This window comes from Arvicola amphibius, chromosome 1 (assembly GCF_903992535.2).
Source record: "Arvicola amphibius chromosome 1, mArvAmp1.2, whole genome shotgun sequence".
Lineage (NCBI taxonomy): Eukaryota > Metazoa > Chordata > Mammalia > Rodentia > Cricetidae > Arvicola > Arvicola amphibius.
Window position 1 is genome coordinate 177426590 of NC_052047.1, and position 14464 is coordinate 177441053.

The 14464-nt window shown below is 46.1% G+C and overlaps 1 protein-coding gene across 1 annotated transcript in view; it reads right to left on the bottom strand.

Annotated features, from left to right (window-relative positions):
• Positions 1-7468: 7468 nt before the first annotated feature.
• Positions 7469-14464, bottom strand: part of Cpeb3 (cytoplasmic polyadenylation element binding protein 3) — a 152442-nt gene continuing 145446 nt past the window's right edge. The window contains 1 exon segment of the mRNA XM_038340024.2: positions 7469-13078. Within this exon segment, the coding sequence (XP_038195952.1) occupies positions 12851-13078 (228 nt within the window). The 3' untranslated portion in view covers positions 7469-12850.

Genomic DNA, 14464 nt, shown 5'->3' on the forward strand with positions numbered 1-14464 from the left:
GCCTGTGCAATTGTGTATTGTTTACAGCGGAGACTAAACAGCCAGCCCAGATACGCAGGGTTTTGAAAGGCTACTCTTTTTCCATATCTATGGTTTATATTCAAATGTAGTAGATCAAAAGGAAAACTCAGGATTTCCTGTAGATTATCCAGTGTACTTGAGTGGTTTTGTATTTGCTGTTTGCATATCTTCTAAAAGCAAGGATCAGTTTTATCCTTGAAGAAATACTAAAAAAACAGAAGAATTCACACCAACATATTAATTTTTTATCATAACCTAGGAGCGGGTATTTAGGCAACTGAAAGTTTGTTTAATCAGGAATTATATTTGTATACTGGCAAACTGTTTCTCAAAGGGTGGGTGGAAAAGTCATTCTGTTCTTCTCGTGAGAACAGTATCACTTTTAAAACCCTTTATTGTAAGATGTGAAATCACACATCCTAGTTTCCCAAACACAGAAAAACACGCGGCCCAGAACTTAGTGTCCTGCTCCCGAGGCGGTGGGGCTGTCACAGCGCCACTGGCAGCTGTGGGTGTGATGGTGTCAGCGGCTTTCAGATGTGCAGGAATGAGAGACAGACACGTTGTGGTGTTACTGCTGAACTGGGCTTTGAACACAATGGAATCCACTGTACTGTTAGTTGTTAAAATTAATTACATTTGAGGTCAGTCATACACTTTCTTGTAGGAAAGTTTTTAAAATTCTAGGTTCTGGGTGTCCACCATTTACTCACACTCGGCAGATCCTAGTCTTTGAGCAGAGCTGGTTACTTGATGCTCACTAGGAGAGAAGTCTCCGGTGCCAGGTTTCTAGAGACTTGGTCAAATGTACATCTTCCAGGGGAGCGTTGAAGGTGTGACAATGTGACCAAACCCTTTGAATGTATATGGTGTGGGAACCAAGCTGGTTCAGTACTTGGGAGAATCGAAACTGTAGGAACAGAATAAGAGTTGGGTGTGGTGGTGCACACAGGACACAGGCTGGTGGATCTCTGAGTTCAAGGTCAGCCAGGGCTACACAGAGAAACTCTGTCTCAAAAACTCTAGGGAGGAGAGACTTGAAACAATCACACAGAAACCATATTATTTAAATCACTGCTTGGCCCATTGGCTAACTCCTACATCTTAATTTAACCCATCTCTTTTCATCTGTGTATCCCCAAAAGGTTGTGGCTTACCAGCAGAGTTTCAGCATGTCTCTCTCAGGTGGTGGATCCATTGGCGTCTCCTGACTCCGCCCTTCTTCCTCCCAGCATTCAGTCCAGTCCTCCCTGCCTACCTAAGTTCTACCCTATCAACAGGCCACGGCAGTTTCTTTATTCATTAATGGTAATCACAGCACACAGAGGGGACTCCCACATCAAAAAACAAAACAAAAAACCCCAAAAGCAATCCAATAACATTGGCGGGAAAGAACAAACACTGTTATGTGCCTGTGTTGAGTATTGACCATCAACCCAGCTTTGTACCTTCTTCAGACCTCAGCTTCTAGGACACACCGGCACGGGGGAGTAAATGACATTATTTGCAGGGACGTCTGTTACCAAGTGTGGATTAATACAATAAAAACTTGAGTTTTGATAGCAGTCATTTGAGAATGTTTGCTTGTCATCCTAAAACAATAGGATGCAGCCGGCCTTGTAGGGCTCAGTCTAGCACTTGCCACAAGCCTCACAACCCAAGCTCCGTCTCTGCAGTTCAGCAAGTGCCATCTGCTACAAACCCTTCCCGTGTCTTCAGCTCAGTCTCCCAGGGCAGCCAATGCTGCGTCTCACCATCTTGCCTCTTGTACTTCCAGCTGACCTAGCCACTGGCCATAGCCTCCCGTGCCTTCTGTCACATTCCTACCTCATCTGAACTCTCCTTGTAAGGGGTCTACAGGTCACGGCTCTTGCCCATCTCTGTCCGTGCTTCTCTGTTTATCTCTCACACAACCGGGTGCCGCAGTCGGTGCTGATGTACACCTTTAATCCAAGGAAAAAAACCACAGCAAATGGCTGTTTTATGTTCTTATGCTGTGGGGTGAGGGGTGAAGGTGGGGAAACGGCTGCTTTTATTCATACCAATTTTCAGACACCTGATCAGACATCTCTCAAAGGAGAGCTGTTGAGAAGGAGGAGTCAAGCCCGAAACCCGGTGTGGAAGACAGTGTATTTAAGGTAAGGGATGCACGGCCCCCTGCAGAGATGCTGTGATGGATGAGGAGAAAGCCAGTGATCAGTGAGTCATTTACAGATCTGTCTCACCAGGGATTGTAAAAGACCCGAAGGGAGGGCCTTGGTCCTGCCTCACAGTGAAGTGCCTGACTTTGTTGACTCCCCATGGGAGGCCTTAACCTCTCAGAGGTGGGGGGGGGGGCTGAGAAGGAAAGGTGGAGGGAGTGGGAACTGGATTTGGTATGTAAAATGTGTTGGGACCAATTAAGTCCTGGCCTTCAGCTGCTATTCCCTGTCTAGAGCCTTCTAATTGAAGTTACTAGAAGCTGTGCTTTACCTAGAGGACCAGAGGATGGGATTTTCACCCGTTGGCCATTGACTGCAGGGTATTTAAGCCTCCATGGTGCTATTAAAGAAGGGCTTTTGGTACCAGTGATTGAGGTCCGTGTGTCGGTCTGTCTCTGCGTGTGTTTCCTCAACCTCCAGCTCCTTGCCCGAAGCTCGCAAACTGGGCTCTAGCGCTTAGAGCGCGGGGGGGGGGGGGGGGGGACACAGCAATATGAGAAAAGATTGTTTCTTTAAAAAATAAACAGAAGTAGTTAAGAGCACTGGCTGCTCTTCCAGAGGTCCTGAGTTCAATCCCCAGTAACCACATGGTGACTCACAACATCTGTAATGAGATCTGTAGCCCTCTGGTGGCCTGCCAGCATACATGCAGGCAGAACATTGTATACATAATAAATAAATAAATCTTTAAAAAATATTTTTAAAAAATAATAAACATAAAAAAATAAGATGTGGCCCTCTCAGCTCCAGCGTCATGTCTGCCTGCATGCTGCCACGGTCCTTGTTATGACAGTAGACCGAACCTCTGAAACTAAGCAAGCCACCCCAATTAAATGTTATCTTTCTAAGAGTTGCCATAATCGTGGTATCGCCACGGCAATGAAACCGTGAGAAGTCACGGGTGGTTGATAAACACTTCACACCAAACCTGAACAAAAGCACAAAAAGTCAAGGTGGCAATGGGTTTCGCATCTTAGAAGCAACAGACCACAAGGACAACTGTAGAAGCATGCAGATCATCTGAACATATAATGTGTTATATTTGGCATAGCTATCTGGGTATGATCAACAACTTCCAGAATACGTCCTTTGGATGCTTGTATGGGAAATTGACCCAAACTGACCATATGCTGAAGCAGAATGCAATCCCTGGCAAATTTCAAGTAACTGAAATTATCCATGGCCACTTCTTTACTAATTCAATATACTTGAGATTTTAGCCATCATAGTAGAGCTGTCTAAAAGACAAGAATGGGGCCTGGAGATAGGACTCAGTGGTGAAGAACATTGGCTGCTCTGTCAGAGGACTCGGGTTCGTGGGTTCGTATCCCACCATCCGTGTGGCAGGACCATCTCTAATTCGGGTCCCAGGGATCCAGCACCTTTTGGTCCCTTTGCCCGTCAACTGTGTGCATAGTATACAGGCACACGTGTACACAAAACACCCGTGTGTAAAGAATTTTTTAAAAATTCCAGGAATGGTTACCCATCCCAGCACATAGGGAACAGAGGGGAAGAATTAAAGAGTTCAAGGCCAACTTTGGACTGTAGAAAGCTTGGGCTGAGATCCTTCTCAGAAAACAAAGGCCTTGTAAACAAAATGTAGATCCCTCAGCCGACAGCAATACAACTAGGCGGTTTAGCAGTTTAATAGGAGATGATGTCAATGTTCAGAATGTTTTGTTTCTGAGTGCTAGCAATAAGCATTTCATTTCTTAATAATCCAGATACAGCAGCATCAGAATTCATGAGACGAGTACATATTTACAAAGCCTGTGAAGATGTGTGTTGAGCATTACAGGACAACAGCAAAGTGACCTCAAGAAATGGAGCTATGCCCCATTTATGGATTAGATATACAACTCCGGGGCCCTGAGTTTAATCCCAGAAAACTCAATATTGCTAGGGTTCCAAACATGTATAGACTCAAATCAGTTCCACTCAAAGTCTCAGTGACTTTGGAAAGAAAGAACTGATTCTAAAACTGAGAAAGCAGAGACTTGAAGGGCATTGATTGCCCTGGAGAAGGAGTTGCAGAGGAGCCCGAGGACAGGCAGAGAGCTGCATGCCCAGCCATGAAGCTTGGTGGAGCTGCCGTGGTCAGCAGCAGAGAACCCGTGTGGAAAGAAAGCAGGGGCGGAGCTGGGGGCCGCCCGCAAATCCGCGCGGCTTTACTGCCTGGTTTGGCTTTTCTGTAATGGAGAAAGGACAGTCTCCAAAGTCGGGTCCTATTATAATTCACCATATGTGTATGATGCTGTGCAAAATTGAGCTCAACTGTGAGCTAAACTAAAATAAAACATAGACAAAGCATCCTTCCTAGTCTTTGCTTTTTGTTATGATCAACACCATCATCAAAACAACGCATCTTTAAGGTTACAGCTCATCACGGGAAGCCAAGGAGGAGCTTGAGGTAGAAACCCAGAGGATGGATACATACCCCCCTACTAGCTTTCTCCCAGGCGCGCGCTCGCTCTCCCTCCCTCCCTCTCTCTCTCTCTCTCACGCACACATGCATCTTACACTGCACTAGCTTTCTCCAGACCCATCTGTGTAGAGATGTGACTGCCCACAGTGGGGTGGACCCTCCTACTCCAATTAACAACCAGGGAAGTGCCCAGGAGACACACACACACAGGCTGGTCTGCCAGAGGCTCTGTTTCAGCTGAGTGCCTTCTTCCCAGGTATGGCAGACTGACATTGGCCAGCACAGCTACCTTGGCAATATCCTTTACTAAGCAGTAGACAGACGTCCCAGAAAGTGAGCCATGTAGGCATCTAAAGTTGAGGAGATAAGGCAGATTTGGGGTCTGGGCTCTCAACCTGTGAGAGCGAATGCAGTCTCCAGGCAAGCAGTGGCAGGACCGACTGAGGGATCATCAGGTGTCCGCTACAGAGCTGTTTGCCCCACACACTTGACCTCAGAAGTGTTTTGTGTCTCAGTGTGTGGCAGCCCATGCCGATCACCCAGACACTGGAGGCTGAGGGGTCAAAGACAACCTGGCTTACATGGCCAGTACCAGCTCAGCCAGGGTTAAAACCCTGTCCTAAAAAAATAAACCATACACATGAAAAACACAACGAAGGCAAGTGAGTATGCGAAAAGATGATCTACACTGGGCAGTGGTGGCGCACGCCTTTAATCCCAGCACTCGGGAGGCAGAGACAGGTGGACCTCTGTGAGTTTGAGGCCAATCTGGTCCACAGGGAGAGTTCCAGGACAGGCTTCAAAGCTACAGAGGAACCTTGTCTTGAAAAAATAAAAACAAAACAAACAAAAAAAAAAGAATGGATTTTTTTAAAAAAAGATGGCCTACATTATATGGTAGAACATTTCAAATATGAACAAAACTACTAAACACCTTTTAGAACAGCAAAAATCCAACACACATGAGAAACACTGCTAAGGATCTAGCAACCAGACTGCATTTAGGGGGCTTGGGGAGGATCCTGGTGGGTGGGGTGCAGTAAGAAGACAGTTTGGCAGTTTCTTACAAATCTACCCATTACACCAAGGCTGTGGCTTGGCTCGAACACCCAGGCTTGCTATGAATGCTATTTTAAGTTGAAGGCAATTATTTCAACAGCTGACAAGAGCAGCTTTTTGAGACTTTATCTAAACGTGGGGAGCTCTGAGGTTGAGGTCGCCCAAGTGCCTCAGGTTAACTGTACCCAACCCAACTTGTACATCAAGCAGCACACAAGACTGCCTGCCAAGTCCACTGATTCGCGGGAGGAGGCGCTTTCCTGCCTGTCTGCAAAGCCGCAGCTCCACAGCGCATTACCGTCTGTTGATCTTTTCGGGTTAATCCACAGATCTCAGTCACCAGCTAACAGGAAAAGTCCCACACAACACGCAGCCCCCAGCCATCCTTCTGGCTTCCGTGCTCAACCGTCTACTTAGTTCAACTACTCTAGCTCAAAAGGGGAGGTGGGGGTACAGGGGGGTTCGTGTGTGAGTCTTACCGGAAACGTGTCGAGGGTGTGGAGACCTACACCAGCCATCTTTAAAAGCGGGTGTTCACTGGTGACGGATGCTTCTGCAGAGCAGGCACACTAGCCTCCCATCTGCCCACCTGGCGCTTCAAGCCAAACACAGGGTCAAGCCCATTAGTTTCTGTCTCAATGACACCTTCGCATGCCTTCATGTTGTGGGGCAGGACATCAGATCCATTTTCTGAATGGACTAGTACGGGGTCCAAGGCAGATGGCCACCCCGAGAAGAGGACTCAATTTGTTCCTTAACGTGTGACTGTTCAGAAAGGAACCCGCCATGGCTCCATGTGTGTGTGACAATCCCCATGGCTGCAGGGTGGCACCAGTCACAGCCACTCTGGGTGACCTGGGGTCCCTGTAGGCCTGGTGCGCGTGCAGTGCACTCACCTGTATGGCGGCGCCCTGGAGTCCACGCCCGCGATGCCCCAGCGAGGTGGGAAGCAGATGTGGGGACAGCACACGCGCTGAGGGGAAGGGTCGGCTGGTGTGGGAGTGCCAACCAGATGCTGCGGCCCTGCCTCCCAGACCTCTCTGCTTTCTGCTCCCCCTCCTCCCATAACACCTCTCTTCCTCCCCTTTCCCTCCCCTCCCTATTCCGTGGGGGAGCCCAGAGTGCGGTGTCACCCTGGCGTGTCCTAGCATGCGGGCGTGCGGCTGCGTGCTAGACCCCAGGCCTCCATCCCAGAACCACCTGTGCCCAGACCCACCCGGATGGAACCGCCTTGTGCCGGGTTCCTCATCCTTTTCCTTCAAGGAGGACCGGTTGACTCTCTGAGGAAACTGCAGCAAGGCCCCATTTTCTGAAAAAAATTCATTAAGAGACTCTGGTGCCATTGTGAAAACTAAGATGACATCATACTCACCTTTTCAGAACAGTTCTAATTAAACAATTTGGCCTCATGCGGCAACCTGCTGGCAGTTAGAACCCAAGCCTTCGTAGCTCAGGGACAGATCCCAAATTTAGCTTGCTTGAGACCCAGAGGGCCACCAAGAGCGCAGAAAAGAAAGCTCCTAAGCCCCCACATCTATCACCTGAGCCCACAAATACTTTCCTCTTTCAAGTTCAGTTGTGCATTTGAAAGTGTTGTGTTCAGGAAAGGGGAGCTTTGATGGAAGAGGGGAACTATTTGGAAGACTTGGGGTTCTTGTTTTGTTTTTTTTTTTAAACTACTGGATCAAATCAGAATTTCCCGAGGCGGAGCAAGCGCACGGGGAGAGAGTCCGTAGCAAAGGATGACAAGCATCAGTGCTTCGTACAACTAGATTTAATAAGTTGTTATTACAGAAAAAAAGTCCAAACTACAAAGTTAAGCAGTTAAGCGACAGCTGCATCATGAGTTCCACGCTCAGTCACAGTAGCGAATCCGTACAAGCAGTATTAATCCAAGCCCCAGCGCAGAGGAAGGGTTACCAGCGCAAACAATCCAAGAGAACAGGTAAGAAAGATACAGTACAGTTCCAATTAGTTGTTAGTTGAAAAACAAATACAGAGATCCTAGCTGTGAACACTCTAAAAGTCATGTCCATCACTTTGACAGCAAAAATACAAAAATGCCTAACACTTTGTACCCCAGCAGCACTATGTCCAGGAGCAGGCGTCCCCTGTGTTAGCACCGAGCTCTCCACTGGACCCAATGAGCTACTCTGATCACACAAAGTCAGATCCCTGGACTCACGGTTCCCTCTTGACCCACTGTGGGGTATTCAGTCAATAGCATCTGTTATAAAATACTCCGTGGTGGGAATGGAACACTGTGGCAGCTGAGCTAACAAGTTTGGTTATTAGAAAAGAAAAAAGAATGGTAGCAGACACGCTGCGGCTAGTGGTAGAGAGGGGAGCAGCACAAAGAAGCCGGCTTTAACAAAAAGACACTTGGTTTTTTCACTACTCTGTGACTAACCTTTCATTCAAACCTTGCAAGCTGAGATGTCACAATACTCAAATGTTTAGGTAGGAGCTTGACCCGGTTAAATGCCACTTTGTTGCTAATAGAAGAGATAAAATGAAAACTAGCAGGCTATTCGCTAATTCATAAATGCAGTCCACTGCATTAGCCCATGCCTCACTAACAAGCTATAAAACACAAGATATAGGCAGAAATCTAAGCATAATCTTTATACCACTAAACAAGAATTTTCCCAGTTTCTTCTGTTCCTAATCATTTATTTGTAGTTAATGTAAAATTCCAATCAATAGGACCCAATTTGAGTTAAAATTTTACATCACAACTTGATCTAATCTATATATTATTTACAAAACTGAATACATAGAGCGAACCCAAGAGCCAACTCTGGACACATGCGGATCCCAGTTATTGATTAACCTCCTCTCCAACGCGACTAGAAGAGGCCACCAACAACCAGCAGAAATGCACCTTCTATCTAGAGCAAGTCCTGGGATGTTCTGTTTACACAACACCAGCTGCTGGAACTGCAGATGCCTTTGCCACAGCTGCTTTCACAGTGCACTTCAGGGGCTGGGGGCGGGGCTGGGACGGGGCTGGGGGCTGGAGAAGCAGCAGCAGGAAGGCAGGCAGATCATGCGGAGTGGCCCGGTAAACAAGAGGTAAACAAGGGGCGCTAGAACAGGGAACAGACGAGAAGGGAGGAAGATGAAGCGAACACATATACAGTGGTGATGTGCAGTGTGTGCATCCCCAGGGCCTGCCGCCAGCCCTTCCAGGGACACGCCGGGTGAGGCATTCAGGTCATGCAACATACAAGGCGGTGTCTTCTCTCACAGGTCACTACTGTGCATGCATGTAAAAATCTGGGAGGGAAAGGCACCAGCTCACACATGGACAGCAGTTGGTGGCAGACACAGACAGACACAGACAGAGACACAGACACACACACACACACACACACACACACACGGTGCGCACATGAGGAGTTTTAGGGAAAGCACTGAGCACTGCTGGCCGAGCGTGGCTTCACACTCCATGCTATTTCAGGAGGGTGACTTCATTATCAGGTCACAGATTCTGCTGCATCTGGTGTTGTGTCAACCTACGGTGACATCCTCAGAGACCTGTACTGTGACAATCCCTAGTCTCACACTAAACCACTGTAAGAAAGGAAAAGGCTTGTCAAGATCCCGCACGTTCGGCTCATTCCGTCATTTTTATTACCCAATTGTCCTTACAGTCCCAGTCGCTTTACAGAACCAACTCTTTCCGTCGTTGCCACTACTGTAAACCACATCAGCAAGTTAATACATAAAGCTTTGCATTTCAAAAAACTAGACACTTTAGTAACAATATTACAAAGGTTTTAGCTTCAAAAATAACTGAAAATGAAAAAAATAAACTTTTAAAGAATTAGCATCATAAAATTAATTTATTCCAAGTAAAAATACAAAATAATATTATGACGTTGACCAGATATGAAAGTCCCTCCCAGAAACAACTCTAGTAATGATTGAGAAAGCACTCCTTAAAGAAAATACGAAATAAAATGAAAAATATGTAAATATGTTTAATTTTTTCTTAGCAAAAAATCTTTCTAAAAATAACAATGAAAATTTGTCTCAGTACAAAGGCTACGTTACTATTGAAAAAATACCAGCATGAGGAAAAGGTGCGTATTTGACAGTACAAAATGAGTGTCCTGTGAGTCAATGTCTAAAGTCTGCAATGAAAATAAATCTGCAATAAAGATTTATGCCTTTTTTCTTTTCTTTTTTTTCTATTTTTTATACAAACAGTACAAACAGTATTGCACGTAACAACAAAGAATCGAGGTTAGTACAGCCTTCAAAAGTCCACTACTTCAAGTGTCCCAGCAAGGAAGGCCACGGCAGGGCCTGTGTTACCAGGGGCTTCCCAGTCAAGTCGCAGGGCAGAACACCTCTGTGTTTTAAAAAATAATTTTTTTGAAGGACCCTCTCTTTTAATATAACATTAAGAACTTGGGGGGGGGGCGCACATTTATTTACAAAAACAAAAGGGAACATGTTATAATTTAATAAACTAAAAAAGTTCTCTTTAAAAAAATACAAACAGAAGAACTCTTTCACAATCCTGGTCAGCCGCACAATCAACACTTGATATAAATATACAAATCAAGGGAAAGTAGTTCCGTCACCTAAGTCACAACTCCGGCAATAATGGAGTCTCTCTCACAACCTGGTCTCCCTCCGCGTTAGTTTACGCTGCCCGGTCTTCCAGCTTCTCTAGCGCTCAGGGTTGTTTTAGAACATGAAAGAGGGGAGCTTCTTCCAAACATCTGCATCTTTCACATAATTAGGTAGATTTCTGTAGGTTAGATATGATCTTTAATATTATAGTTATAAAGCTCTAACTTCTTCATTTTCAAAAAACACAAATAAGCATGAAAAAAATAAAGTTACCCATCTGTTAAATCATTTTCTTGCAGAATTAAATTAATATATATTTTCTGAATAAACTTACTTAGAAAATATCATTTTCTTTCCTATATTTCAAAATTGAGGTATTGCAAAAGATCAGGTCAGTCAGAAAGCATGCCTTTTCCTTAAAAACAAGCAAACAAAAATCATCAGCCAACTCTTGAAAACGTTCTAGAATATAAAAAGTAGTCGTGCGTAACAAAATTTCCCCTACAGATGAAAAAAAGTAAACACAAACATAGGAAAAAAGGAACAAAACGAAACGAGACCACATCTGGGCTGCAGAAAAGCAATTATTACCAAAAGGCCCAGAGAAAACCCCAAGGGGGAGGGTTCTAGTAGGCATCTTTTAATTCAGTAAAAAACTATTTTTTTTCTCCTCTTTTTGAAAACAAACTGTAGCTGGAGAGCCAGTATTCACAACTCAACACTGGAGAAACAAAAAAACCAAACTACAACAAAAACCAGGCAACACTAACTTTAAGACAGTACAGGAAATCACAGCACAAAAACACAGTGACTTAGATCTACTCTGCAGTGTGACATCCAGTCAGATTGTCCCCAGAATTCAGAACAAAGGAAGAAGGGATTAAAAGCTTTACAGTCTTGCAATCACCGTGCGTGTTTCTATTCCTCTCCGCAGCCCAGGAGCGAATGCTAAAACAATGTCCAGGGAGGACGAGCAGGGCGCCAGCCCGGCCAGGCTTCCAGGGTGAATCCAGGGACCTGGTGGTTAGTGTCTCACACCAAAGGCCGCAGGCCGTGTCTGCTCAGTCCCTCACTCTGTCAGACATTGCTTTAGCATTACCCTCACGTGGCTTCTTTAAAGATGTGTGCCTCAGTGTCAAGCTGACAGCTTATGTCTAGATTCTGTGTACATCCTTAGTGTTTAAGAGCGAGGACGAGCTCTTTGGCTTTCTGGACAAGATCTGAAGCTGTGGAAAGTGGGTGAGCATTACGAGGTTGGAACGCAGAGCTCAGGTGTTAACAATGTACCAGCTATGAAGTCACGTCCACTAATGTCTGACACAGAGGCTTTCAACAGTTACATCTGATCACAGTTAGACATAATAATCACTTTACTATATAAAATAAATTGCACAAGATATAACAGCACCGCGGTACTTCATCTACCACCCACAGGTTTGCTGTAAGAGTATCCTACACCTAGGTGTTCTGTTGGTTTGAGTAATGGTCGTCCTGTTATGGGCTCTTCCTGTCCACGGACACTCCACCCATTGAGGCATGCCTTCCTCACACCGATTACCAATTCTTTTGAATGAAAAAAATCTTTAAAAAAGTGAGTAGTTTATAGCTTATATAGATTCTTAATTTGTGCATTGTGGGAAGGTTTTATACTAGACATTGGATATAAAATTTATTGCATGCAGCAACCGCATTAAGTAAACATGCAGTCAGGAATGGCGGCCTCCGCTGGCTCTCTGGTCTCTTCTGATCTCCTCCGGCAGCTTGCTCTATCCCTAAACCATGAAAGTGTATTGTTGGGTTCTTGTTTTCGTTTTTAATTGATACCTTAGCCTGAATAGAGTATTATGGTATCAACAATATCATCTTAATAGCAGCAAAAGCTATTGCAGCATAAATTCACATAACACTAAAACATCTAACCCAAATCCTCAGCAAAACAAAATCAAACATGAAGGAAATGAAAGATCCAGCTTGTGAGGTATCCGAACATGTCAGAGTACAGAGCAACTACAGGCTTATTTTCATGAAGGGCTGTCCTTGCTCTACGTGACCCCCACTACTGATTGCGGATTGTAAAGTGTTTGCTACGTCGGCCTCTACTTACACGTGGGACCTTTGGTAAGTCTTGTCCTAGGGGCGACTCTCTAAGATTCTGAAAATAAGTGCATGCTCCAGTTCAAAACCAGTCAGAGCGACAACACAACATCAAACAAAGAGTCACAGACGTCAACCTGACGGCCGCTGATGAGAATGGCAGTCTACGTACTGTGGAGGTGACAGATCAGGTGTAAGAAATCAAGGTACCAAGCAGACAAGTTGTGAGTCAAAGTGCAAATGGGTACCGTTACACACTCTGCGATTCTGCATTATACTGGACGCTGAGTTCAGTAATATGGACTGTAAATGATAATAATAATAAAAAGACCCATTTCTTCTTTAAAAATCGAGAACGAATGCACAGATTTCCAGAACACCGTGAGCCCTGAGGCAGTGCCCTCTCTTCCTCCTTGTGATCCTACTCCAGTACTTGTAGCTGGGTCTGCCCGGCCGGCGCTCAGCTCCAGCGGAACGGGACATGCCGAGGGCGGTCGCCTCCCTCCTTCACCAGCGGCTTGTGGAACTCGCGGCCAGCTCGGGAGTGGATGCTGGCCCAGCAGTATTCACAGTAGTACTGCAGACAGGTGACGTTGGCACAAAAGAATGGGGCAAACTTCCCACCGCAGCGCGTGCCCTGGCACTCGTCACACATCTGGTCATCCAGCACGTACGGTTTCACTTCCACCTGGACCGGAGAGGAGAGACAGGAGACAGGGCTCAGCAAGGCTTCCTTAACCTGGCTGCAAAGCCGCCGCTGTGTGGGGTCTGCTCGGTTCTTCACCTCTGTGTGTGCTCTCTGGGCCCCCTGATCTGTAGCGGCACACAGAGCTGTGCAGCCATAACTCCTGAGGACGGACAGAGCTCAGTGCAGGACAAACATCATCCCAGGGGAAGGGATGCTTCAGAAAAGCCTACAAGCCTGAGAAGGTAGGCCCACACCAGGCCTGCCAGGGAGACGGTAGGCTCAAGGGAGGTTTGGGGCTTCTGTTGTGATGAAAGGCTTTTCAAACTGTCCCAGGGCTTTCCTGGACCCCAGGAACTGCGGGATGGGGGGGGGGGGCAGAGGACATGCTGAGGCTCTACAGGCCTTATCACCCTGCTCTCTACATCACTGGAAGCTGGAACAGAGGGTGTTCTACCACAGCCCTTCAGGGAGCATTTAATAGACCAAATGAAACCAAGCTACATGACATGAAAGCCTTTCAAAACCAGAGAAAACATCTGCTTGTCCATGTTTCTCTTCCCCAGAGCCTAGAAAAAAGACTGGATTGTGAATTTTTTTTGTTTGGAACACCAGGAATAAGCATGAAGATGGGAAGTCTGATCAGATGATCAGACGGCGGAGCCATGCTGGGGGGAGTGTGGTCCTGCAAGGTGGGCCAACTGTCTGACATCCTCCTGCTTCAGCCCGTTTGGAGCTAGAATTACAGGCATTTTTGTGGGGAAGCCTATCACACAGGTTCTGGAATTCAAATTCTGCTCCTCATGGCTGTAGAGCGCATGCTCTGCACTGCTGCGCTGTCTCTCCGGCCATTCAGTGTTTCAGTCTCTGAGGAGCTCCAACCCCAGAGCAGCAGAGCGCCAGCCTCTGTGCGCCATTTGTGGGGTTATAACCATCCTGGTGGGGAGGATGTGGCCCCACCGTGGGTAAGATTGGCATCTACTTAATAGCCAAGATATTTAGCTTCTTTTCACCTGTGTATTGTTGTCCATTTTCTTGTTTCTTAAGATAGGATTTAGTATGTGACTTTGACCTCATGACCCAACTGTCTCAGGGTTCTTAGGGCTGTGAATAACAGGCATTCACCACCACCCCAGGTGTGGCCATGGATATGTCCTCTATAGAGAAAGGCCTATTCAAATCTGCTCAGTTGAAGTGAGCTGTCTTTCTGTTGTTAAGTTGAAGAATTCTTTAAATATTCTGGATTCAGCCTCCATGGACTAGAATGTACAGCATCTTTTCAACCATATAAGTTGCCTTTTCACTTTTTGGAAAATGTCCTTTGGCACAGAAAAGTAAGTCACTTGTGTGCTGCACATCTGAAAAGGACCCCAGCTGTCCAACTGGCTT